This window comes from Babylonia areolata, chromosome 25 (assembly GCF_041734735.1).
Source record: "Babylonia areolata isolate BAREFJ2019XMU chromosome 25, ASM4173473v1, whole genome shotgun sequence".
Lineage (NCBI taxonomy): Eukaryota > Metazoa > Mollusca > Gastropoda > Neogastropoda > Buccinidae > Babylonia > Babylonia areolata.
Genome location: NC_134900.1, coordinates 39,335,599 through 39,360,334, shown reverse-complemented (window position 1 = coordinate 39,360,334; position 24,736 = coordinate 39,335,599). Strand labels below are relative to the sequence as shown.

Genomic DNA, 24,736 nt, shown 5'->3' with positions numbered 1-24,736 from the left:
GATAGGGAGAGAGAGAGAGGGGGGAGAGAGGGAGAGATAGAGAGGGAGGGAGAGACAGAGATAGAGACGGAGAGAGAGAGAGAGGGGGGGAGAGAGACGGAGAGTGAGACAGAGGGAGAGAGAGAGAGAGAGAGTCCAGACAAGTGAGCCAGAAGATAAGGTCCAAGATAAAGGGGTCACGTTTTCTGGGACACGTGTTCGAAAGCCAGATGGGAGACAGCAGCCATTCCCAACGGTCACTGAAGGTCTGGACTGAACGGTCACTGAACGGTCACTGAAGGTCTGGACTTTACTCCAAAGCAGGGCAGCCTATTTTTCCCCAGCAGGGGAACAGGGCATTCTTCACATCAGTGTACATCATATTCCTTTTGGTTCCACATTGGTTGTGTGGAAAGGACAGTTTTCTGTCATCGTCCTCTGTGTTTTAAAGCTGTGGGTGGGGACTGCAGTCATGAGGAATCATATGCTGGTGACGTCGTTGTGCTTTGCTTGGTGCTTCGTAACCGAGGCTCAGGTAAATGTTTATTTTAATTATTTTTTTTCTCCGTGTTTCTCAGGTGTTTCGAGCTTGGCCCCTGACTGTTGATAGTCGCTATATGAGTATCACTACTACTGCTGCTGCTACTACTACTACTACTACTACTACTACCACTACCACTACTACTACTACCACTACTACTACTACCACTACTACTACCACTACTATTAATGATAATGATAAAGCAGCGTGCGCAGGAGCAAACCATGTGTCATTCTATAATTTTCGGTCAGTTTCATTCCTGGGCCCTCATATGGTTGCTCAAGATACCGCCGATAAATGAGACGTACTGAACTGGGTGCTCAGAAAATGTTGAGTGAAAGGACCCATGGCTTTTTACAGCCATTGGGGCAGTGAAGTCATGTCCACTGTGTCTAGAGCTGGGAACAGGAGGGCAGTGAAGTCATGTCCACTGTGTCTAGAGCTGGGAACAGGAGGGCAGTGAAGTCATGTCCACTGTGTCTAGAGCTGGGAACAGGAGGGCAGTGAAGTCATGTCCACTGTGTCTAGAGCTGGGAATAGGAGGGCAGTGAAGTCATGTCCACTGTGTCTAGAGCTGGGAACAGGAGGGCAGTGAAGTCATGTCCACTGTCTAGAGCTGGGAATAGGAGGGCAGTGAAGTCATGTCCACTGTGTCTAGAGCTGGGAACAGGAGGGCAGTGAAGTCATGTCCACTGTCTAGAGCTGGGAATAGGAGGGCAGTGAAGTCATGTCCACTATGTCTAGAGCTGGGGATAGGAGGGCAGTGAAGTCATGTCCACTATGTCTAGAGCTGGGAACAGGATGGCAGTGAAGTCATGTCCACTATGTCTAGAGCTGGGAATAGGAGGCAGCTCTAGGAATAGGAGGGCAGTGAAGTCATGTCCACTATGTCTAGAGCTGGGAACAGGAGGGCAGTGAAGTCATGTCCACTGTGTCTAGAGCTGGGAATAGGAGGGCAGTGAAGTCATGTCCACTATGTCTAGAGCTGGCAATAGGAGGGCAGTGAAGTCATGTCCACTGTGTCTAGAGCTGGCAACAGGAGGGCAGTGAAGTCATGTCCACTGTGTCTAGAGCTGACAATAGGAGGGCAGTGAAGTCATGTCCACTATGTCTAGAGCTGGCAATAGGAGGGCAGTGAAGTCATGTCCACTGTGTCTAGAGCTGGGAACAGGAGGGCAGTGAAGTCATGTCCACTGTCTAGAGCTGGGAATAGGAGGGCAGTGAAGTCATGTCCACTATGTCTAGAGCTGGGAATAGGAGGGCAGTGAAGTCATGTCCACTATGTCTAGAGCTTGGAACAGGATGGCAGTGAAGTCATCTCCACTGTGTCTAGAGCTGGCAACAGGAGGGCAGTGAAGTCATGTCCACTATGTCTAGAGCTGGGAATAGGAGGCAGCTGTAGGAATGGGAGGGCAGTGAAGTCATGTCCACTATGTCTAGAGCTGGCAATAGGAGGGCAGTGAAGTCATGTCCACTATGTCTAGAGCTGGCAATAGGAGGGCAGTGAAGTCATGTCCACTGTGTCTAGAGCTGGCAACAGGAGGGCAGTGAAGTCATGTCCACTATGTCTAGAGCTGGCAATAGGAGGGCAGCTCTAGGAATAGGAGGGCAGTGAAGTCATGTCCACTGTATCTAGAGCTGGCAATAGGAGGGCAGTGAAGTCATGTCCACTGTGTCTAGAGCTGGGAACAAGAGGGCAGTGAGGTCATGTCCACTATGTCTAGAGCTGACAATAGGGGGGCAGTGAGGTCATGTCCACTGTGTCTAGAGCTGGCAATAGGAGGGCAGTGAAGTCATGTCCACTGTGTCTAGAGCTGACAATAGGGGGGCAGTGAGGTCATGTCCACTGTGTCTAGAGCTGACAATAGGAGGGCAGTGAAGTCATATCCACTGTGTCTAGAGCTGACAATAGGAGGGCAGTGAAGTCATGTCCACTGTGTCTAGAGCTGGGAATAGGAGGGCAGTGAAGTCATGTCCACTGTGTCTAGAGCTGGGAATTGGAGGGCAGTGAAGTCATGTCCACTATGTCTAGAGCTGGGAACAGGAGGGCAGTGAAGTCATGTCCACTGTGTCTAGAGCTGGGAATAGGAGGGCAGTGAAGTCATGTCCACTGTGTCTAGAGCTGGGAATTGGAGGGCAGTGAAGTCATGTCCACTATGTCTAGAGCTGGGAACAGGAGGGCAGTGAAGTCATGTCCACTGTGTCTAGAGCTGGGAATAGGAGGGCAGTGAAGTCATGTCCACTGTGTCTAGAGCTGGGAATTGGAGGGCAGTGAAGTCATGTCCACTATGTCTAGAGCTGGGAACAGGAGGGCAGTGAAGTCATGTCCACTGTGTCTAGAGCTGGCAACAGGAGGGCAGTGAAGTCATGTCCACTGTCTAGAGCTGGGAATAGGAGGGCAGTGAAGTCATGTCCACTATGTCTAGAGCTGGCAATAGGAGGGCAGCTCTAGGAATAGGAGGGCAGTGAAGTCATGTCCACTGTGTCTAGAGCTGGGAATAGGAGGGCAGTGAAGTCATGTCCACTGTCTAGAGCTGACAATAGGAGGGCAGTGAAGTCATGTCCACTGTGTCTAGAGCTGGGGATAGGAGGGCAGTGAAGTCATGTCCACTATGTCTAGAGCTGGGAACAGGAGGGCAGTGAAGTCATGTCCACTGTGTCTAGAGCTGGGAATTGGAGGGCAGTGAAGTCATGTCCACTGTGTCTAGAGCTGGGAATTGGAGGGCAGTGAAGTCATGTCCACTGTGTCTAGAGCTGACAATAGGAGGGCAGTGAAGTCATGTCCACTATGTCTAGAGCTGGGAATAGGAGGGCAGTGAAGTCATGTCCACTGTGTCTAGAGCTGGGAACAGGACAGCTGGGCCCAAACCTCTCCTCTCACCATTATACCCATCCCCAACCGGTCAGATATCCATTCACACCAGCGTATTGGGAGCTATATATACGCTACTTTAAGTTCTTATACACAGACCCCAGTGAGGTTATTAAGATACCAGCGGGTTGGAAGTACCTGAAGCTTACATTCTGGTTTTTCTGTAGTTCATGTACATAGACCCTCGTATTACGGTTATTTAGACAATGAATAATTGAGACAAAGAAAATTCGTTGAATTTGTTTTTCTCGAGGTTAGGTGATGGATAGAAGGTTTTTTTTCTTTTCTTTCCTTTTATTTTTTAATATCTCTCAGTGATTGGGTAGTTGGCTGGCTGGACGGCGGATCGCTTGTTGTGTGGCTACAGCTGAATCTGTTCAATCTTCCAATGAAATAAAACAAGTTTGAGCAATTGATTGACTGGTGAATAGATTGAAGGATTGATTGATTAGTTGGTTGGTTGATTGATTAATGCATTGAATGATTACGAGTGAGTGCGGCGTTGAATGAATGAGTGGCTTCTCCAGTCATTGTGATTTGTAGCGATCGGTGATTACAACTGCTTTGTGTAAGCAGGTATTTACGTGGGTAGGAGGATTTTCAATATATATATATATATATATATATATATGTTCTTTTTTTCTCGTTGGTATAATTTGACAATGGAATGAGAGCGCGTGGTGTGTGTCCAGATCCACATGCATGAAGGACTGTCTCTCATGGGGGGAACGTCCACACAAGGATTTGCTCTGATTACATACAATGGAAGGTAAGTCATATAGGTGAACGGGCGCTCGCGCGCACACTCACACGCACACTCACACGCACGCGCACGCAAGCACTACAAACTGACATACACATGATGGATGGATGGATGGATTTATTAAAGGATTGATTGATAGTTGAATCGATGGATAGCCAAAAGGATGGCTGGACAAATCAGTGAGTGGTTGGTTGGATGGATGGATGGATGTACGGACGGACAGATGACGGACGGATGACGGACTGGTTGCTGTGGCGGCAGGTCGGGACTGCTGTGTGCGGACGGGGTGGGGAGGGAGGAGGGGAAGGTGCTGTGCCGTGACCTGGGCCTCCCCTACCAGCACCCCAGTGTCTTTGGACATCAGGGGCCCGCCGGCACAGTCTTCCTCGGATCACATGTGCGTTGCCGTGGCGACGAGATCAAGGTGTCAGACTGTCAGCACCAGAGGTGGGGCACCACCACCTCCTGCAACAGTGGACAGGCCGTCTTTGTGTCCTGTCAGGGTGAGGGGGGTCTCCTGGGGGTGGGGTATGTTAGTGGGTGTGTCCTGTCAGGGTGAGGGGGGTCTCCTGGGGGTGGGGTATGTTAGTGGGTGTGTCCTGTCAGGGTGAGCGGTGTCTCCTGGGGGTGGGGTATGTTAGTGGGTGTGTCCTGTCAGGGTGAGAGGTGTCTCCTGGGGGTGGGGTATGTTAGTGGGTGTGTCCTGTCAGGGTGAGGGGTGTCTCCTGGGGGTGGGGTATGTTAGTGGGTGTGTCCTGTCAGGGTGAGGGGGTTCTCCTGGGGGTGGGGTATGTTAGTGGGTGTGTCCTGTCATGGTGAGGGGTGTCTCCGGGGGGTGGGGTATGTTAGTGGGTGTGTCCTGTCAGGGTGAGAGGTGTCTCCTGGGGGTGGGGTATGTTAGTGGGTGTGTCCTGTCAGGGTGAGGGGGGTCTCCGGGGGATGGGTATGTTAGTGGGTGTGTCCTGTCAGGGTGAGGGGTGTCTCCTGGGGGTGGGGTATGTTAGTGGGTGTGTCCTGTCATGGTGAGCGGTGTCTCCTGGGGGTGGGGTATGTTAGTGGGTGTGTCCTGTCAGGGTGAGGGGTGTCTCCTGGGGGTGGGGTATGTTAGTGGGTGTGTCCTGTCATGGTGAGGGGTGTCTCCTGGGGGTGGGGTATGTTAGTGGGTGTGTCCTGTCATGGTGAGGGGTGTCTCCTGGGGGTGGGGTATGTTAGTGGGTGTGTCCTGTCATGGTGAGGGGTGTCTCCTGGGGGTGGGGTATGTTAGTGGGTGTGTCCTGTCATGGTGAGGGGTGTCTCCTGGGGGTGGGGTATGTTAGTGGGTGTGTCCTGTCATGGTGAGGGGTGTCTCCGGGGGGTGGGGTATGTTAGTGGGTGTGTCCTGTCATGGTGAGGGGTGTCTCCGGGGTGTGGGGTATGTTAGTGGGTGTGTCCTGTCAGGGTGAGGGGTGTCTCCGGGGGGTGGGGTATGTTAGTGGGTGTGTCCTGTCAGGGTGAGGGGTGTCTCCTGGGGGTGGGGTATGTTAGTGGGTGTGTCCTGTCAGGGTGAGGGGGGTCTCCTGGGGGTGGGGTATGTTAGTGGGTGTGTCCTGTCAGGGTGAGGGGTGTCTCCTGGGGGTGGGTATGTTAGTGGGTGTGTCCTGTCATGGTGAGGGGGTTCTCCTGGAGGGTGGGGTATGTTGGTGGGTGTGCCCTGTCATGGTGAGGGGTGTCTCCTGGGGGTGGGGTATGTTAGTGGGTGTGTGTGGGAGGATGGATGGGTGTGTGCTGTGTCTGTATATGTCCGTGTGTGTGTGTGTGTGTGTGTGTGTGTGCTCATTTAATTTTTCTTTTAAATTTTATTCATTAAATCATTAATTCAACCATCATTCACATATTGTTGTTGTTGTTTTCATCATCATCATCATCACCATCTGCTGCTTCTTCTTCATCTTCATCATCATCATCTTCTTCATCTTCATCATAATCATCTTCTTCATCTTCATCATTATCATCTTCTTCATCTTCATCATCATCATCTTCTTCATCATCATCTTCTTCTTCATCTTCATCATTATCATCTTCTTCATCTTCATCATCATCATCTTCTTCATCTTCATCATCATCATCTTCCTCTTCTCCTCCCTGTAAACGAGTGAAGAGTCAATGCCATGGGCGCGGCAGGCAAGAACTGTTCATCAGACTCCCTCCCCTGGTCTGTCGATTGTGTGTCTCTGAAGTATTAGTGGTTTCCTGTGTATTCTGCAGTGTTGTGCCACTCCATCGTTATAGCAGAAAGTACAAACCCTCGTTAACTGGAGGTGTATCTGTCAGAAAGTACAAACCCTCGTTAACTGGAGGTGTATCTGTCAGAAAGTACAAACCCTCGTTAACTGGAGGTGTTGCTGTCAGAAAGTACAAACCCTCGTTAACTGGAGGTGTATCTGTCAGAAAGTACAAACCCTCGTTAACTGGAGGTGTATCTGTCAGAAAGTACAAACCCTCATTAACTGGAGGTGTTGCTGTCAGAAAGTACAAACCCTCGTTAACTGGAGGTGTTGCTGTCAGAAAGTACAAACCCTCGTTAACTGGAGGTGTTGCTGTCAGAAAGTACAAACCCTCGTTAACTGGAAGTGTTGCTGTACAAACCCTCGTTAACTGGAAGTGTTGCTGTACAAACCCTCGTTAACTGGAGGTGTTGCTGTACAAACCCTCGTTAACTGGAGGTGTTGCTGTACAAACCCTCGTTAACTGGACGTGTTGCTGTACAAGCCCTCGTTAACTGGAGGTGTTGCTGTCCCTGCAGCTGACCCCTGTACCCCCTCCCCCTGCATGCACGGCGGGCAGTGTGTGCTGACGTCATCAGGACTGGGCTACCAATGTCACTGCACTTCCGGTTGGACCGGCCAGCATTGCACTTCCGGTTGGTAATAGCCAATATCCTGTTGCAAAAATTGTTCGATTGTTGTGTCATAATCAGATTTATCATGTTTATTATTATTATTATTATTATCATTGTTATTGTTATTATTAGTTATATGTGTATGTTGTGTGCCTGTGTGTATGTGTGCTTGTTACAGAGAGAAACACACACACACACACACACACACACACAGAGTTCATATGAGAGTGAACGCACATGCGTATATGATAAATTGAGCGAGCGCAGCACACGTTGGCATACTACAGATGTTACTACTGCTGCTGGTGCAACAACAACTACTTTGACTACTACCAGTAGCAGTACTTCTACTGCTGTTACTGCTGCAGATACTGATGCTATTCACATTAACAAGTACAACAACAACAACGACAATAATAATGATAATAATGATAATGATGATAAATGATAGTAATGATAATAATGAAAATTATTTCACCACTACAACTACCTCTACAACAACAACAGCTACTACTACTACTACAACTGCTGCTGCTGTTGCTACTTCTTCTACTACAGCTTATTATCATTATGATTATTATGGTGATAATGATGATGATGATGATGATGGTGATACCACAACCACCACCACTACTTCTACCACTTCTACAACAACAACTATTACTGCTACAGCTGCTGCTGTTGCTACTATTTCTACTACAACTTGTCATTATGATTACTGTGGTAATGTTGATGATGATGATGATGGTGATGACAATGCTGACACATGATGACCACGTGTGCTGTCCGCCAGACGTGAACGAATGCGGGACGAACAACGGGGGGTGTAGTGACGTGTGTGTGAACGAGGAGGGGAGCTACACCTGTGGCTGTTCACAGAGTTACCTGCACCTGGGGCCTGACAACCACACCTGTACAGGTACCTCACCTCTCTGCTCTGGAGGGTTGGGGTTATCTTTCTGACGTTTGTTGTATTGGACATGTGTACCATGAATGGATGCTGTGGAGGGTTGGGGTTATCTTTCTGACGTTTGTTGTATTGGGCATGTGTCCGCAGCATTGCACTTCGGTTGGGTTAATACCCTTTCAATTTTGATTTGTTCATAATGATCATGTTTATCATTATATGGATTATTAAGGTTATTATCATTGTTATGTTTTATTTAGTTATTGGATGTGTAGCCTGTGGTATGTGTGGTGTTCGGAGATATCCACGAGTTCTATGGAGAGTGACGCAATGGATGTATGGAGCGGTTGGTTATCATTTCTGACTGTTGTGATATTGGACATTGTACCATGAGCAGATTAGTGTGAGGGTTGAGGTTATCTTCGTACCAACAGACATTTGTTTAATGACACATGATGTACATGATGGAATGATTAATTGAGATTATTCCCCTTCTCTACAAGTACTATCTATCAATGGCGCATGTGTACTTCTACTAAGTTATTGATTTATATTTTTGAGTTATGATGTATATGGGAACCACCCATAATGATTTGATTTTACATTTCTGTACGTTCTGTTGTATTGACATTTACCATAATGGATATTGGGCATGTGTGTACCATGAATGGATGGTGAGAGGTTGGGGTTATCTTTCTGACGTTTGTTGTATTGGACACATGTGTACCATGAATGGATGGTGTGGAGGGTTGGGGTTATCTTTCTGACGTTTGTTGTATTGGACATGTGTGTACCATGAATGGATGTTCTGGGGGGTTGGGGTTATCTTTCTGACGTTTGTTGTATTGGACATGTGTACCATGAATGGATGGTGTGGAGGGTTGGGGTTATCTTTCTGACGTTTGTTGTATTGGACATGTGTACCATGAATGGATGCTGTGGAGGGTTGGGGTTATCTTTCTGACGTTTGTTGTATTGGACATGTGTACCATGAATGGATGCTGTGGAGGGTTGGGGTTATCTTTCTGACGTTTGTTGTATTGGACATGTGTACCATGAATGGATGGTGTGGAGGGTTGGGGTTATCTTTCTGACGTTTGTTGTATTGGACATGTGTACCATGAATGGATGGTGTGGAGGGTTGGGGTTATCTTTCTGACGTTTGTTGTATTGGACATGTGTACCATGAATGGATGGTGTGGAGGGTTGGGGTTATCTTTCTGACGTTTGTTGTATTGGACATGTGTACCATGAATGGATGGTGTGGAGGGTTGGGGTTATCTTTCTGTGACGTTTGTTGTATTGGGCATGTGTACCATGAATGGATGGTGTGGAGGGTTGGGGTTATCTTTCTGACGTTTGTTGTATTGGACATGTGTACCATGAATGGATGCTGTGGAGGGTTGGGGTTATCTTTCTGACGTTTGTTGTATTGGACATGTGTACCATGAATGGATGGTGTGGAGGGTTGGGGTTATCTTTCTGACGTTTGTTGTATTGGACATATGTGTACCATGAATGGATGTTCTGGGGGGTTGGGGTTATCTTTCTGACGTTTGTTGTATTGGACATGTGTACCATGAATGGATGGTGTGGAGGGTTGGGGTTATCTTTCTGACGTTTGTTGTATTGGACATGTGTACCATGAATGGATGTCTGTGGGGGTTGGGGTTATCTTTCTGACGTTTGTTGTATTGGACATGTGTGTACCATGAATGGATGGTGTGGAGGGTTGGGGTTATCTTTCTGACGTTTGTTGTATTGGACACATGTGTACCATGAATGGATGGTGTGGAGGGTTGGGGTTATCTTTCTGACGTTTGTTGTATTGGACATATGTGTACCATGAATGGATGCTGTGGAGGGTTGGGGTTATCTTTCTGACGTTTGTTGTATTGGACACATGTGTACCATGAATGGATGCTGTGGAGGGTTGGGGTTATCTTTCTGACGTTTGTTGTATTGGACACATGTGTACCATGAATGGATGCTGTGGAGGTTTGGGGTTATCTTTCTGACGTTTGTTGTATTGGACACATGTGTACCATGAATGGATGTTCTGGGGGGTTGGGGTTATCTTTCTGTGACGTTTGTTGTATTGGACATGTGTACCATGAATGGATGTTCTGGGGGGTTGGGGTTATCTTTCTGACGTTTGTTGTATTGGACGTGTACCATGAATGGATGGTGTGGAGGGTTGGGGTTATCTTTCTGACGTTTGTTGTATTGGACACATGTGTACCATGAATGGATGGTGTGGAGGGTTGGGGTTATCTTTCTGACGTTTGTTGTATTGGACATGTGTACCATGAATGGATGTTCTGGGGGGTTGGGGTTATCTTTCTGACGTTTGTTGTATTGGACATATGTGTACCATGAATGGATGTTCTGGGGGGTTGGGGTTATCTTTCTGTGACGTTTGTTGTATTGGACATGTGTACCATGAATGGATGGTGTGGAGGGTTGGGGTTATCTTTCTGACGTTTGTTGTATTGGACACATGTGTACCATGAATGGATGGTGTGGAGGGTTGGGGTTATCTTTCTGACGTTTGTTGTATTGGACATGTGTACCATGAATGGATGGTGTGGAGGGTTGGGGTTATCTTTCTGACGTTTGTTGTATTGGACATGTGTACCATGAATGGATGCTGTGGAGGGTTGGGGTTATCTTTCTGACGTTTGTTGTATTGGACACATGTGTACCATGAATGGATGGTGTGGAGGGTTGGGGTTATCTCTCTGACATTTGTTGTATTGGACATGTGTACCATGAATGGATGTTCTGGGGGGTTGGGGTTATCTTTCTGACGTTTGTTGTAATGGACATGTGTGTACCATGAATGGATGGTGTGGAGGGTTGGGGTTATCTTTCTGACGTTTGTTGTATTGGACATGTGTACCATGAATGGATGTTCTGGGGGGTTGGGGTTATCTTTCTGACGTTTGTTGTAATGGACATGTGTGTACCATGAATGGATGGTTGTGGGGTTTGGGGTTATCTTTCTGACGTTTGTTGTATTGGGCATGTGTGTACCATGAATGGATGGTGTGGAGGGTTGGGGTTATCTTTCTGACGTTTGTTGTATTGGACATGTGTGTACCATGAATGGATGGTGTGGAGGGTTGGGGTTATCTTTCTGACGTTTGTTGTATTGGGCATGTGTGTACCATGAATGGATGGTGTGGAGGGTTGGGGTTATCTTTCTGACGTTTGTTGTAATCGACATGTGTGTACCATGAATGGATGCTGTGGAGGGTTGGGGTTATCTTTCTGACGTTTGTTGTATTGGACACATGTGTACCATGAATGGATGCTGTGGAGGGTTGGGGTTATCTTTCTGACGTTTGTTGTATTGGACACATGTGTACCATGAATGGATGCTGTGGAGGGTTGGGGTTATCTTTCTGACGTTTGTTGTATTGGACATATGTGTACCATGAATGGATGCCGTGGGGGGTTGGGGTTATCTTTCTGTGACGTTTGTTGTATTGGGCATATGTGAACCATGACTGGATGGTTTTGGGAGTGTGGTCGGACCCTGTGTTGTTCTGTGGAACTAACACACATGTGGCCTGTTAGTCAACACAAGTGGCAACAGTTTCTGCCTGGACATGATAATGTATTCGTCTACCTTTGTCTGTTCATGACCCAGCCCAGCAGATTATGTTCGGGGCAGTGTAAGAATGTATGTATTTAGGACAAAATGCTTGTTCACATCAGATAAAAAAAAAAATGGCCCTGCCAACAACACAAAGATCACTTCATTCAGAAATGACGCATGCGGATTATAATGTCAACCCTCATTCAAACAGACAGGCGCGCGCGCACACACACACACACAGTCGCACACACGCCCGCACACACACACACATGTACACACACACATTTTGTGTGTGTGTGTGTGTGTGCGCGGGCGTGCGCGCATGCAGGTTGAGTTTTTGTGAATATTTTTTAATTTTGGTATAATAGATTTTAGGATGATTTGTCTTTATTACTTTTTGAATGTATTGTGAAAAGAACGACGACGATAATAATGATAATTACAGGAGAGGCAAGGCCTTCAAGACTCACTTGTGATACACTTAAAAAAAAAAAAAATCTAATCGTTAAAATGTGTTGTATTTGTTATTATAAAGCTTCGGGTTAAAAGAAAAAGAAAAAAAAAGTCCTAACGGCAGATTCGAACCCTGCGTGTTCGGGTGAGAAGAAACTGTCTTACCCATTACACTATTGTGGCTTCTCGGCTGACGTTCAAAAATATAATATTTAAACATGCTGTTTTAAAGGGCGATAAATCGATTGCGGTATTCGCAGTGAGAACACTGTTTTAATCATATTATTCTGGTGTATCTTGGGCATTCAAAAAATCTTTAAGGGCAATTAAAAATTCTTTTTAAGTCCGCAGTAAAGGAGACATGGCTTTTGCTGTAATCACACTACAAAATTTAGCCGTTTTCTCTGGATCTAGATAGATGTACAAGTTTAGTTAGACCCGGTTGACACGGTCGATTCAATTTCTCTTTTATGTTCATTCTAGTTTTATAGTTTTAAAGTTGATATGAAAATTGAGTATTTTGTTAGACTAATAATACGTTGAGCCAAGTACAAGTACTTCTAAACGTCGTATAAAGTGAAAAGGACTTCATTTTGAGAAAAGTCAAGACTGGAAATTTTTACATTTCATCAATTCAAGGGTATTAACTCTCATGGTTTATTATTTTTAACTGTGAATTCCGACTGATTCTGTGGATATTTTTATGGCAGTTTGGGGCATAATCCAGTAAGTGATGAGGCATTCACAAATCTTTCTCTGAATGAATATTTTGTGACGGGGTGGTAAGGTGGTGTTGGAGAAGGTGAAGACAGGTAGAAGGTGTTAGCAGAAGAGAGCTGCAGCCAGGCAAGGTAGACTCGGGAAGGCAGTGCGCTGGTTTTCTTCTTTTCTTCTTTCATTCTTCCAGGCCAGGAGAGTTCTCTCCTTGTCTGGCACTCGCTCACTCCTTATATTCTGTTCCGCCGAACCGCAAAGCCAGCGCCGCGAAGCAACTCACGAAACCGGCCCTCCGCGAGCCTTGAGGGGCCAAGCTTGTGTTTGTTTGACCAATTTTAGCGGCTTCTGACTTTCGGCTCAGGGAACTAACATAGACATATTATATATCACACAAAACTGCAAGAGACGAGCATTTTCTTAAGCTAAACCATTTTCTACAAAATTAATGTAGTTAAAAACTTTAAACAAAAAGAGTCACTGAATGAACGAGCTTTTAACGAGTTCATGTATCATTTTTGTACATTACAACAATTAATACGTCGCAATATGTAATATAATTGCAACAATTAAGTAACTGAACATCCTGAATTTCCAACTATATAAAAATCATCTATAAAATCTGCTTCTAGAGAAAGATTTTTTATGTAAAAATTCAAGAGAAAACTCAGCGGATAGCTCCCGTGTCGGCACCGCTTGGCGGTGCTTTTGGCACTTGTGATCGACAATGAAATACTTCGTTTAAACCAACTACAACACAATTATACATGCACGATACTAATCAGATTGATAACAGAAATGCAAACATCTGCAAGACACGATATAAAAATGTGTAGGTATTGTAAAAACGTATTTTGCTCAAATCGGCACTGACGAATTCCAATGGCTTGAAGAAGAGATAGTTTTGTGGCGCCGAAATGCTGTCAGACATTTCGTACCATCGCATGCCTATAACTTAGGTGTACACGGAAAGCAGTACACGAGAAGAAGGCTTAATCATTTACATTTTAATGCACATTCTAAATTCCACGGCAACTATATCGATTTATAGAAAACGAAGGTATTTTGCATGTTTCAACTGAGTGGATTTCGAAGATCGCGCCAAAACTCATTCACATAAATTTTTGTTTAAAAAAGTTATAGGCTTTCTGGCCAAATGATATCATTACAGTTGAGAAGTATGATCGTTCTGAAGTTCCATAACACAAAACTATAATCTCATCTATAAGGAAGTGTTTATAATTTAACAAATTGATGAAAATCATCAGACGGTTCCCTGTAAAGGGAGATAACTTGTGACCGATTTACAACTTCCTTGGTAACCTTTGGCGAGTCACAAAAATCGTCTGCTAAGCTGGCCCAACGAAGATCGTAGCCAACCCGGCTACAATTTAATGGTCTTCTTCTCCAACTTTCTATCACATGTTATCGTGTATTGTCGATTGAATATAGGATTGAATGGACAGGTCAGCAACTTGAAACAAAATGGCGTCGTTCGCATTCACGAAGAATATGAGCACGCGCTTTGAATATGTATAAATATGTGTACGCAGTTGATTTGTGCCCATGACCTTCAGGGCTCAGCCAATAGATCTATAAAGTCCACTCGTTTTATTGATTTTAATATTTTCCGAAAAAGACCATATAGGCGAATGAACATAGTGAAAGCCCTGTACACTGAGAGTAAAACACAGAAGCTTTTTATGTATTGAGTATAATTTCAAAATGTAATGTTTAAGATGAGAAAGATCAGTTTAATGCAAATCAAGCCCCTTAGCATTAACTACAGATTAATTTCCCTTCTTTACTATCTGCACCAAAGACATGCAAAATAAATATAACTTCCATGCTCAGCAAAAGAAGTGCCTGTTTAAACAAAAAATGATAAAAATGACTGCTCTTGTTGTTGTGTCAGAATATCAGATCAAAGTGCCAAGTTTAGAGAAGAAGAAAAAATATAAATATAACAGTAAATTCATTTTGCATATAATTTGGTTTATTTTTTTTAATTTTTTGGTGACTATCCCAGAGGTTCAATATTTTTTAAACAAGATGACTGGAAAGAACTGAATTTTTCCTATTTTTATGCCAAGTTTGGTGTCAGCTGCCAAAGTATTTGCAGAGAAAATGGCAATGTTAAAGTTTACCACACACACACACACACACACACACAACCGAACACCAGGCTAAAACATAGACTCACTTTGTTTACACAAGTGAGTCAATAATAATAATAATGATTATCCAGGTAGCGTAACACATGCACTGACACCTGTTCAGTTCCTGGAGAGCACGTCACGTGTGGTTCTGACGTCATGGAGCTGACGTTCGAAAAAGCGGCGTTTCCCAGCCTGCACGGCGAGCATATGACGCTGCTTGACGTCAGCTGTGGCGCCACAGAGAACGCCACTCACATCATTCTGAGGGCCCCGCTGTCCGCCTGTGGCACCGTTAGTCAGGTGATACGACGATAACAACAACTGCAGCAGCAACAACAACAACGATGACGATAACAACAACTGCAGCAACAACAATGACAAAACAACAACGACACCAACAACAACGACGACGACGACAGTAGCAACAGCAGCAACAAGAACAACAACAAGAATAACAGCAATGACGATGACAACAATAACAAGAACAATAACAACAACAACGATGGTGACGATAACGACAACGATGACGACGACAACGACGACAACAACAACAGCAGCAACAACAACGACAATGACAACGACAACAACAACGACGACAGCAACAGCAGCAACAACGACGACGGCGACAACAATGACAGTGATGACGACAATGACGACGACAACAGCAGCAACAACAACAACAACAACGATAAAGACAACGACAACAACAACGACAGCAGCAACAACATCAACAACGACGACTACAACGACGACGACAACAACAATGACGACGACGTCAACAACAACAACAACGTTCGCATCCATCATACTGCAAGTTTTCCTTTTTGTCTGTGGCATTTTTTGTCATACAGCAACAAAGAATGCAGTGACAACAACAAATAACATCAACAACAGTAACGACAACAACAACAACATATATATAATACAGTGAGTTCCGTTCTGTCTGTGAAACTGTTCGTTTGATGACAACAACTACAACAACATCCACAACATTACACTGCGAGCTGTCTTCTCTGTGTCTCTCTCAGCCACTGTTTGTGCCCGCGAACAGTGAAAGAGGTTTAAAAACTTTGTTTTATTTTTCTGTAAAAATTGGCAAGCATCTTTTTCCAGCATCCTCAAAGGTCTTCACAGTCACACTTTGTGTGGTCAGGTCTTCACAGTCACACTTTGTGTGGTCAGGTCTTCACAGTCACACTTTGTGTAGTGTCTGTCTTCACAGTCACACTTTGTGTGGTAAGGTCTTCACAGTCACACTTTGTGTGGTAAGGTCTTCACAGTCACACTTTGTGTGGTGTCTGTCTTCACAGTCACACTTAGTGTGGTCAGGTCTTCACAGTCACACTTTGTGTGGTGTCAGTCTTCACAGTCACACTTTGTGTGGTGTCTGTCTTCACAGTCACACTTTGTGTGGTGTCTGTCTTCACAGTCACACTTTGTGTGGTCAGGTCTTCACAGTCACACTTTGTGTGGTGTCTGTCTTCACAGTCACACTTTGTGTGGTAAGGTCTTCACAGTCACACTTTGTGTAGTGTCTGTCTTCACAGTCACACTTTGTGTAGTGACTGTCTTCACAGTCACACTTTGTGTGGTGTCTGTCTTCACAGTCACACTTTGTGTGGTAAGGTCTTCACAGTCACACTTTGTGTGGTGTCTGTCTTCACAGTCACACTTTGTGTGGTGTCTGTCTTCACAGTCACACTTTGTGTGGTAAGGTCTTCACAGTCACACTTTGTGTGGTGTCTGTCTTCACAGTCACACTTTGTGTGGTCAGGTCTTCACAGTCACACTTTGTGTGGTGTCTGTCTTCACAGTCACACTTTGTGTGGTAAGGTCTTCACAGTCACACTTTGTGTGGTGTCTGTCTTCACAGTCACACTTTGTGTGGTCAGGTCTTCACAGTCACACTTTGTGTGGTAAGGTCTTCACAGTCACACTTTGTGTGGTAAGGTCTTCACAGTCACACTTTGTGTGGTCAGGTCTTCACAGTCACACTTTGTGTGGTCAGGTCTTCACAGTCACACTTTGTGTGGTGTCTGTCTTCACAGTCACACTTTGTGTGGTCAGGTCTTCACAGTCACACTTTGTGTGGTGTCTGTCTTCACAGTCACACTTTGTGTGGTGTCTGTCTTCACAGTCACACTTTGTGTGGTCAGGTCTTCACAGTCACATTTTGTGTGGTAAGGTCTTCATAGTCACACTTTGTGTGGTAAGGTCTTCACAGTCACACTTTGTGTGGTGTCTGTCTTCACAGTCACACTTTGTGTGGTCAGGTCTTCACAGTCACACTTTGTGTGGTAAGGTCTTCACAGTCACACTTTGTGTGGTAAGGTCTTCACAGTCACACTTTGTGTGGTCAGGTCTTCACAGTCACATTTTGTGTGGTAAGGTCTTCATAGTCACATTTTGTGTGGTAAGGTCTTCATAGTCACACTTTGTGTGGTAAGGTCTTCACAGTCACACTTTGTGTGGTGTCTGTCTTCACAGTCACACTTTGTGTGGTCAGGTCTTCACAGTCACATTTTGTGTGGTCAGGTCTTCACAGTCACACTTTGTGTGGTAAGGTCTTCATAGTCACACTTTGTGTGGTAAGGTCTTCACAGTCACACTTTGTGTGGTCAGGTCTTCACAGTCACACTTTGTGTGGTGTCTGTCTTCACAGTCACACTTTGTGTGGTCAGGTCTTCACAGTCACACTTTGTGTGGTCAGGTCTTCACAGTCACACTTTGTGTGGTGTCTGTCTTCACAGTCACACTTTGTGTGGTGTCTGTCTTCACAGTCACACTTTGTGTGGTCAGGTCTTCACAGTCACATTTTGTGTGGTAAGGTCTTCATAGTCACACTTTGTGTGGTAAGGTCTTCACAGTCACACTTTGTGTGGTGTCTGTCTTCACAGTCACACTTTGTGTGGTCAGGTCTTCACAGTCACACTTTGTGTGGTCAGGTCTTCACAGTCACACTTTGTGTGGTGTGGGTCTTCACAGTCACACTTTGTGTGGTCAGGTCTTCACAGTCACACTTTGTGTGGTAAGGTCTTCACAGTCGCACTTTGTGTGGTCAGGTCTTCACAGTCACACTTTGTGTGGTGTCTGTCTTCACAGTCACACTTTGTGTGGTCAGGTCTTCACAGTCACACTTTGTGTGGTCAGGTCTTCACAGTCGCACTTTGTGTGGTCAGGTCTTCACACACTTTGTGTGGTCAGGTCTTCACAGTCACACTTTGTGTGGTCAGGTCTTCACAGTCGCACTTTGTGTGGTCAGGTCTTCACAGTCACACTTTGTGTGGTGTCTGTCTTCACAGTCACACTTTGTGTGGTCAGGTCTTCACAGTCACACTTTGTGTGGTCAGGTCTTCACAGTCGCACTTTGTGTGGTCAGGTCTTCACAGTCACACTTTGTGTGGTCAGGTCTTCACAGTCACTTTGTGTGGTCAGGTCTTCACAGTCACACTTTGTGTGGTCAGGTCTTCACAGTCACACTTTGTGTGGTCAGGTCTTCACAGTCACTTTGTGTGGTCAGGTCTTCACAGTCACACTTTGTGTGGTCAGGTCTTCACAGTCACACTTTGTGTGGTGTCTGTCTTCACAGTCACACTTTGTGTGGTGTCTGTCTTCACAGTCACACTTTGTGTGGTCAGGTCTTCACAGTCACACTTTGTGTGGTCAGGTCTTCACAGTCACACTTTGTGTAGTGTCTGTCTTCACAGTCACACTTTGTGTGGTCAGGTCTTCACAGTCACACTTTGTGTGGTCAGGTCTTCACAGTCACACTTTGTGTGGAGGGAAGTGTGATGATGTTACCCATCATCACCGTGTCAACACCACGCCCCCTTCAGGTGGCACAGTGGGTAAGACACGTATCTAAAGAGAGTGTCCGTGAAGGTGTGGGTTCGAATCCGTATCTTGTCCTTTCTCCCAGATCTGACCAGAAAAGCAAAGTGAGCGTCTCGTCATTGTGGTCAAGATGATAAACCGAGGTCCCGTGTGCAGCACGAATTTGGCGCACCAAAAAAGAACTAATGGCAACAAGAGTGTTGTCCTCTGGCAAAATTGTGTAGAAATCCACTCCGATAGGCCCACAACTACATATACATCACTCCAGGCCTGACTGAGCGTGTTGGGTTATGTTGCATACTGGTCAGGCATCTGCCTAGCAGATGTGGTGTAGCGCATATGGATTTGTCCGAACGCAGTTACGTTCGATTGTTAATGTGTATTTGCCTGTTTGCTGGTGTGGGCCTTTTTTAATTCTTAAAGTTAAAAACAACTTTTTGCGATTACTCTTTTTGTGTGCATGGTGTGTGTTGAGGACATGGATGTATAATGTGTCGGTGTCAGCAGGGTGTCCATGAAATACACTTCTTGCCTCGCTTCCCGGAGAAAGTGTCATCACTGTGTGTTGTCCATAGCAACAAGGCAGCAGTATGGTGTACAGTGACACTCACTGTGTGTTGTCCATAGCAACAAGGCGGCAGTATGGTGTACAGGTACAGTCACTGTGTGTTGTCCATAGCAACAAGGCAGCAGTATGGTGTACAGTGACACTGTGTGTTGTCCATAGCAACAAGGCAGCAGTATGGTGTACAACTGTGTGTTGTCCATAGCAACAAGGCAGCAGTATGGTGTACAGTGACACTGTGTGTTGTCCATAGCAACAAGGCAGCAGTATGGTGTACAGTGACACTGTGTGTTGTCCATAGCAACAAGGCAGCAGTATGGTGTACAGGGACAGTCACTGTGTGTTGTCCATAGCAACAAGGCAGCAGTATGGTGTACAGTGACACTCACTGTGTGTTGTCCATAGCAACAAGGCAGCAGTATGGTGTACAGTGACACTCACTGTGTGTTGTCCATAGCAACAAGGCAGCAGTATGGTGTACAGTGACACTCACTGTATGTTGTCCATAGCAACAAGGCAGCAGTATGGTGTACAGTGACACTCACTGTGTATTGTCCATAGCAACAAGGCAGCAGTATGGTGTACAGTGACACTGTGTGTTGTCCATAGCAACAAGGCAGCAGTATGGTGTACAGTGACACTCACTGTGTGCTGTCCATAGCAACAAGGCAGCAGTATGGTGTACAGTGACACTGTGTGTTGTCCATAGCAACAAGGCAGCAGTATGGTGTACAGTGACACTGTGTGTTGTCCATAGCAACAAGGCAGCAGTATGGTGTACAGTGACAGTCACTGTGTGCTGTCCATAGCAACAAGGCAGCAGTATGGTGTACAGTGACAGTCACTGTGTGCTGTCCATAGCAACAAGGCAGCAGTATGGTGTACAGTGACACTCACTGTATGTTGTCCATAGCAACAAGGCAGCAGTATGGTGTACAGTGACACTCACTGTGTGTTGTCCATAGCAACAAGGCAGCAGTATGGTGTACAGTGACACTGTGTGTTGTCCATAGCAACAAGGCAGCAGTATGGTGTACAGTGACAGTCACTGTGTGTTGTCCATAGCAACAAGGCAGCAGTATGGTGTACAGTGACACTGTGTGTTGTCCATAGCAACAAGGCAGCAGCATGGTGTACAGTGACACTGTGTGTTGTCCATAGCAACAAGGCAGCAGTATGGTGTACAGTGACACTCACTGTGTGTTGTCCATAGCAACAAGGCAGCAGTATGGTGTACAGTGACACTCACTGTGTGTTGTCCATAGCAACAAGGCAGCAGTATGGTGTACAGTGACACTCACTGTGTGTTGTCCATAGCAACAAGGCAGCAGCATAGTGTACCAGAACCTGGCGCGGTCAGTGGAGGAGGTGGTGGAGGGGGTGATCAGCCGGGTGAAGGAGGTGAGGGTGCCGTTCCAGTGCACCATGAACCTGAACCTGGTCCACGAGCTGCCCGTGCACGTCGACAGTCAGGAACTGCACTTCTTGCTGGAGGGGACGGGGCGGCACGATGTCAGGTGGGGGTGGGGAGGGGTGGTGTTGTTGGTGTAGGTGTGGTGGTGTTGGTGTTGGTGGTGTTGGTGTTGTTGGTGGTGGTGTTGGTAATGTTCCTGAAAACAGGAAAGCTGGCTGTGTGCTGTGACTTGTCGTTGTTGGGGGAGGGGAGGGGGCTTTTAACGCCTTTTCACATATTTGTTATTGGACGGATCTTAGAATTGTTTGTCAGTATCACATTATGAATATACCTTCAAAGGCAATGGGGTCAAAAACTCTGTGTGCGCGCGCGCGCTCATGTATGTGTTTCTACTGCAGCCTACAGTTCTCCACCGATGGTAAGTTCCAGCCAGGCCAAGGTCAGGGTCAGGTCAGCGTGTATCCGGGTCAAGAGCTGTATGGGCGGGTGACCTTGAGTACCCTTGACCCAAATGTTGGCGTTGTTCTGAGCAACTGCAGCGCCACAACCAACATGACGCTGAGCTCTGCTGACACTCCTTACGATGTGCTGGAGAACGGGTGAGTGCCTGTCTGTGTCACCTGGTGTGACATCATGCTGGGTGAGTGCCGTGTCACTGTCACCTGGTGTGACGTCATGCTGGGTGAGTGCCTGTCTGTCACCTGGTGTGACGTCATGCTGGGTGAGTGCTTTGTCACTGTCTGTCACCTGGTGTGACGTCGTGCTGGGTGAGTGCCTGTCTCTGAACTGGTGTGACGTCATGCTGGGTGAGTGCCGTGTCACTGTCACCTGGTGTGACGTCATGCTGGGTGAGTGCCGTGTCACTGTCACCTGGTGTGACGTCATGCTGGGTGAGTGCCGTGTCACTGTCACCTGGTGTGACGTCATGCTTGGTGAGTGCCGGTCTCTGTCACCTGGTGTGACGTCATGCTTGGTGAGTGCCTGTCTCTCACCTGGTGTGACGTCATGCTGGGTGAGTGCCGTGTCACTGTCACCTGGCGTGACGTCATGCTGGGTGAGTGCCGTGTCACTGTCACCTGGTGTGACGTCATTCTTTAACCCCTTGACCTCTCTGAGCCCAGACCAGAAGCAGGTAGGTGGAGACATTGTACACACAGTGTATGCCACCCTCTCAACTCCACTGTACAAATACCACCATGTTTCACGTGATGCAACTTTTTTTTTTGGAATTTTCCATTTTCTTAAAAACCATAAGATAAAGATTTCACCACACACTCATTGTATCAGATCTTACAGAACCAAACAAAACTGGCAACAAGACAAAAAAAAAAGATCTGACAGGAAATGTACCTTGTTCGCCGTTCATTGAAAAACAAAAACATTTGAGCAACAAAAACAAGCGATCACATAACAATCCAACAAAACAGAGCAGTCACACAACAAAAACAGAGCAGTCAGACAACAAAACAGAGCAGTCAGACAACAAAAACAGAGCAGTCAGACAACAAAACAGAGCAGTCAGACAACAAAAACAAAGCAGTCACACAACAAAAACAAAGCAGTCACACAACAAAAACAAAGCAGTCACACAACAAAAACAAAGCAGTCACACAACAAAAACAAAGCAGTCACACAACAAAAACAGAGCAGTCACACAACAAAACAAAGCAGTCAGACAACAAAAACAAAGCAGTCAGACAACAAAACAGAGCAGTCACACAACAAAAACAAAGCAGTCACACAACAAAAACAAAGCAGTCACACAACAAAAACAAAGCAGTCAGACAACAACAAAAACAAAGCAGTCACACAACAAAAACAAAGCAGTCAGACAACAAAACAGAGCAGTCAGACAACAAAAACAAAGCAGTCACACAACAAAAACAAAGCAGTCACACAACAAAAACAGAGCAGTCACACAACAAAACAAAGCAGTCAGACAACAAAAACAAAGCAGTCAGACAACAAAACAGAGCAGTCACACAACAAAAACAAAGCAGTCACACAACAAAAACAAAGCAGTCAGACAACAAAAACAAAGCAGTCACACAACAAAAACAAAGCAGTCACACAACAACAAAAACAAAGCAGTCACACAACAACAAAAACAAAGCAGTCACACAACAAAAACAAAGCAGTCAGACAACAACAAAAACAAAGCAGTCACACAACAAAAACAAAGCAGTCAGACAACAAAACAGAGCAGTCAGACAACAACAAAAACAAAGCAGTCACACAACAAAACAGAGCAGTCAGACAACAACAAAAACAAAGCAGTCAGACAACAAAACAGAGCAGTCAGACAACAACAAAAACAAAGCAGTCAGACAACAAAAACAAAGTCAGACAACAAAAACAAAGCAGTCAGACAACAAAAACAAAGCAGTCACACAACAAAAACAAAGCAGTCAGACAACAAAAACAAAGCAGTCACACAACAAAAACAAAGCAGTCAGACAACAAAAACAAAGCAGTCACACAACAAAAACAAAGCAGTCACACAACAACAAAAACAAAGCAGTCACACAACAAAAACAAAGCAGTCACACAACAAAAACAAAGCAGTCAGACAACAAAACAAAGCAGTCACACAACAAAAACAAAGCAGTCAGACAACAAAACAGAGCAGTCAGACAACAACAAAAACAAAGCAGTCAGACAACAAAACAGAGCAGTCAGACAACAACAAAAACAAAGCAGTCACACAACAAAAACAGAGCAGTCAGACAACAACAAAAACAGAGCAGTCAGACAACAAAAACAAAGCAGTCAGACAACAAAAACAGAGCAGTCAGACAACAACAAAAACAAAGCAGTCAGACAACAAAAACAGAGCAGTCACACAACAAAAACAAAGCAGTCAGACAACAAAAACAAAGCAGTCACACAACAAAAACAAAGCAGTCAGACAACAACAAAAACAAAGCAGTCACACAACAAAACAGAGCAGTCAGACAACAACAAAAACAAAGCAGTCACACAACAAAACAGAGCAGTCAGACAACAACAAAAACAAAGCAGTCAGACAACAAAACAGAGCAGTCAGACAACAACAAAAACAAAGCAGTCAGACAACAAAAACAAAGTCAGACAACAAAAACAAAGCAGTCAGACAACAACAACAGAGCAGTCACACAACAAAAACAAAGCAGTCACACAACAAAAACAAAGCAGTCACACAACAAAAACAGAGCAGTCAGACAACAAAACAGAGCAGTCAGACAACAAAAACAAAGCAGTCACACAACAAAAACAAGCACCCAAAACCTCAAGCACCCAATTAGATATGATGGACACCCAATCCATGAACGTGACGGAGGACACGCCCACCTTGCAGGTGCCCTGTGGACAGCAGCCTGCTGATGGAGAACCGGACACAGCTGTCGGAACACCAGGACTTCCACCTGCAGGCCTTCAAGTTCCTCAACAACCACCACCAGGTGGCCTTCCACTGTGACGTCACTCTCTGCGACCCGGCTGACGTGGGCTCCTTTTGTGATCTGGGCTGCGTGCAGTCTGCTTCCGGTTAGTGGAGTTGTGGCCCTTTTCACTTGGGAAGTCTTTGTTTATTCATTCGTTTTTATCTATTTGTCCATTCCTTTTATTTAAAAAAAATTTTTTGTGATTAAAGTAAGCGAAGTAAGGTAACGTAAGAGTGGTAAGGTGTGTGTGTGCTTGTGCGCACGGCATGCGTTCGTGTGTGTATTTAAAATGACAGATACATGGAAGCAAACTGAAAACGGGTGTGTATCCACAAGACACATACTGTGCATACACACACACAAACATCACAGACCGCACACACACATGCGCGTGATTCGTACAGAACGTGGAGAACACGATGGGATGACAGTCCTGTCAGTGGGAGCAAACGGAATTAGTCTTGAAAGATTGTGGTCTTTGAGATGTCTGCAATATTCCCTGTCATTTGTGGTCAGATCAGTGAAGTTGTTACGTGGAGTCCGGGATGGGGTGTTCCTCATTCCACCAGGTGTGATTGTACCCGTCATCGGATGGGTGTGGTTCAAATGGTGGAAGGAGAGGACTGGGCCC

At 45.6% G+C, this 24,736-nt stretch overlaps 1 protein-coding gene across 1 annotated transcript; it reads left to right on the top strand.

Moving 5' to 3' along the window:
- Positions 1-426: 426 nt before the first annotated feature.
- On the top strand, positions 427-24,260 carry LOC143299933 (CUB and zona pellucida-like domain-containing protein 1). Its single transcript, XM_076613475.1, has 9 exons — positions 427-514; positions 4,085-4,161; positions 4,417-4,658; positions 6,938-7,054; positions 7,827-7,952; positions 14,992-15,170; positions 20,587-20,786; positions 21,082-21,282; positions 24,021-24,260. Exons 1-9 carry the CDS (start codon positions 452-454, stop codon positions 24,211-24,213), a joined length of 1,398 nt encoding a protein of 465 aa, XP_076469590.1. The 5' UTR covers positions 427-451; the 3' UTR covers positions 24,214-24,260.
- Positions 24,261-24,736: the final 476 nt, after the last annotated feature.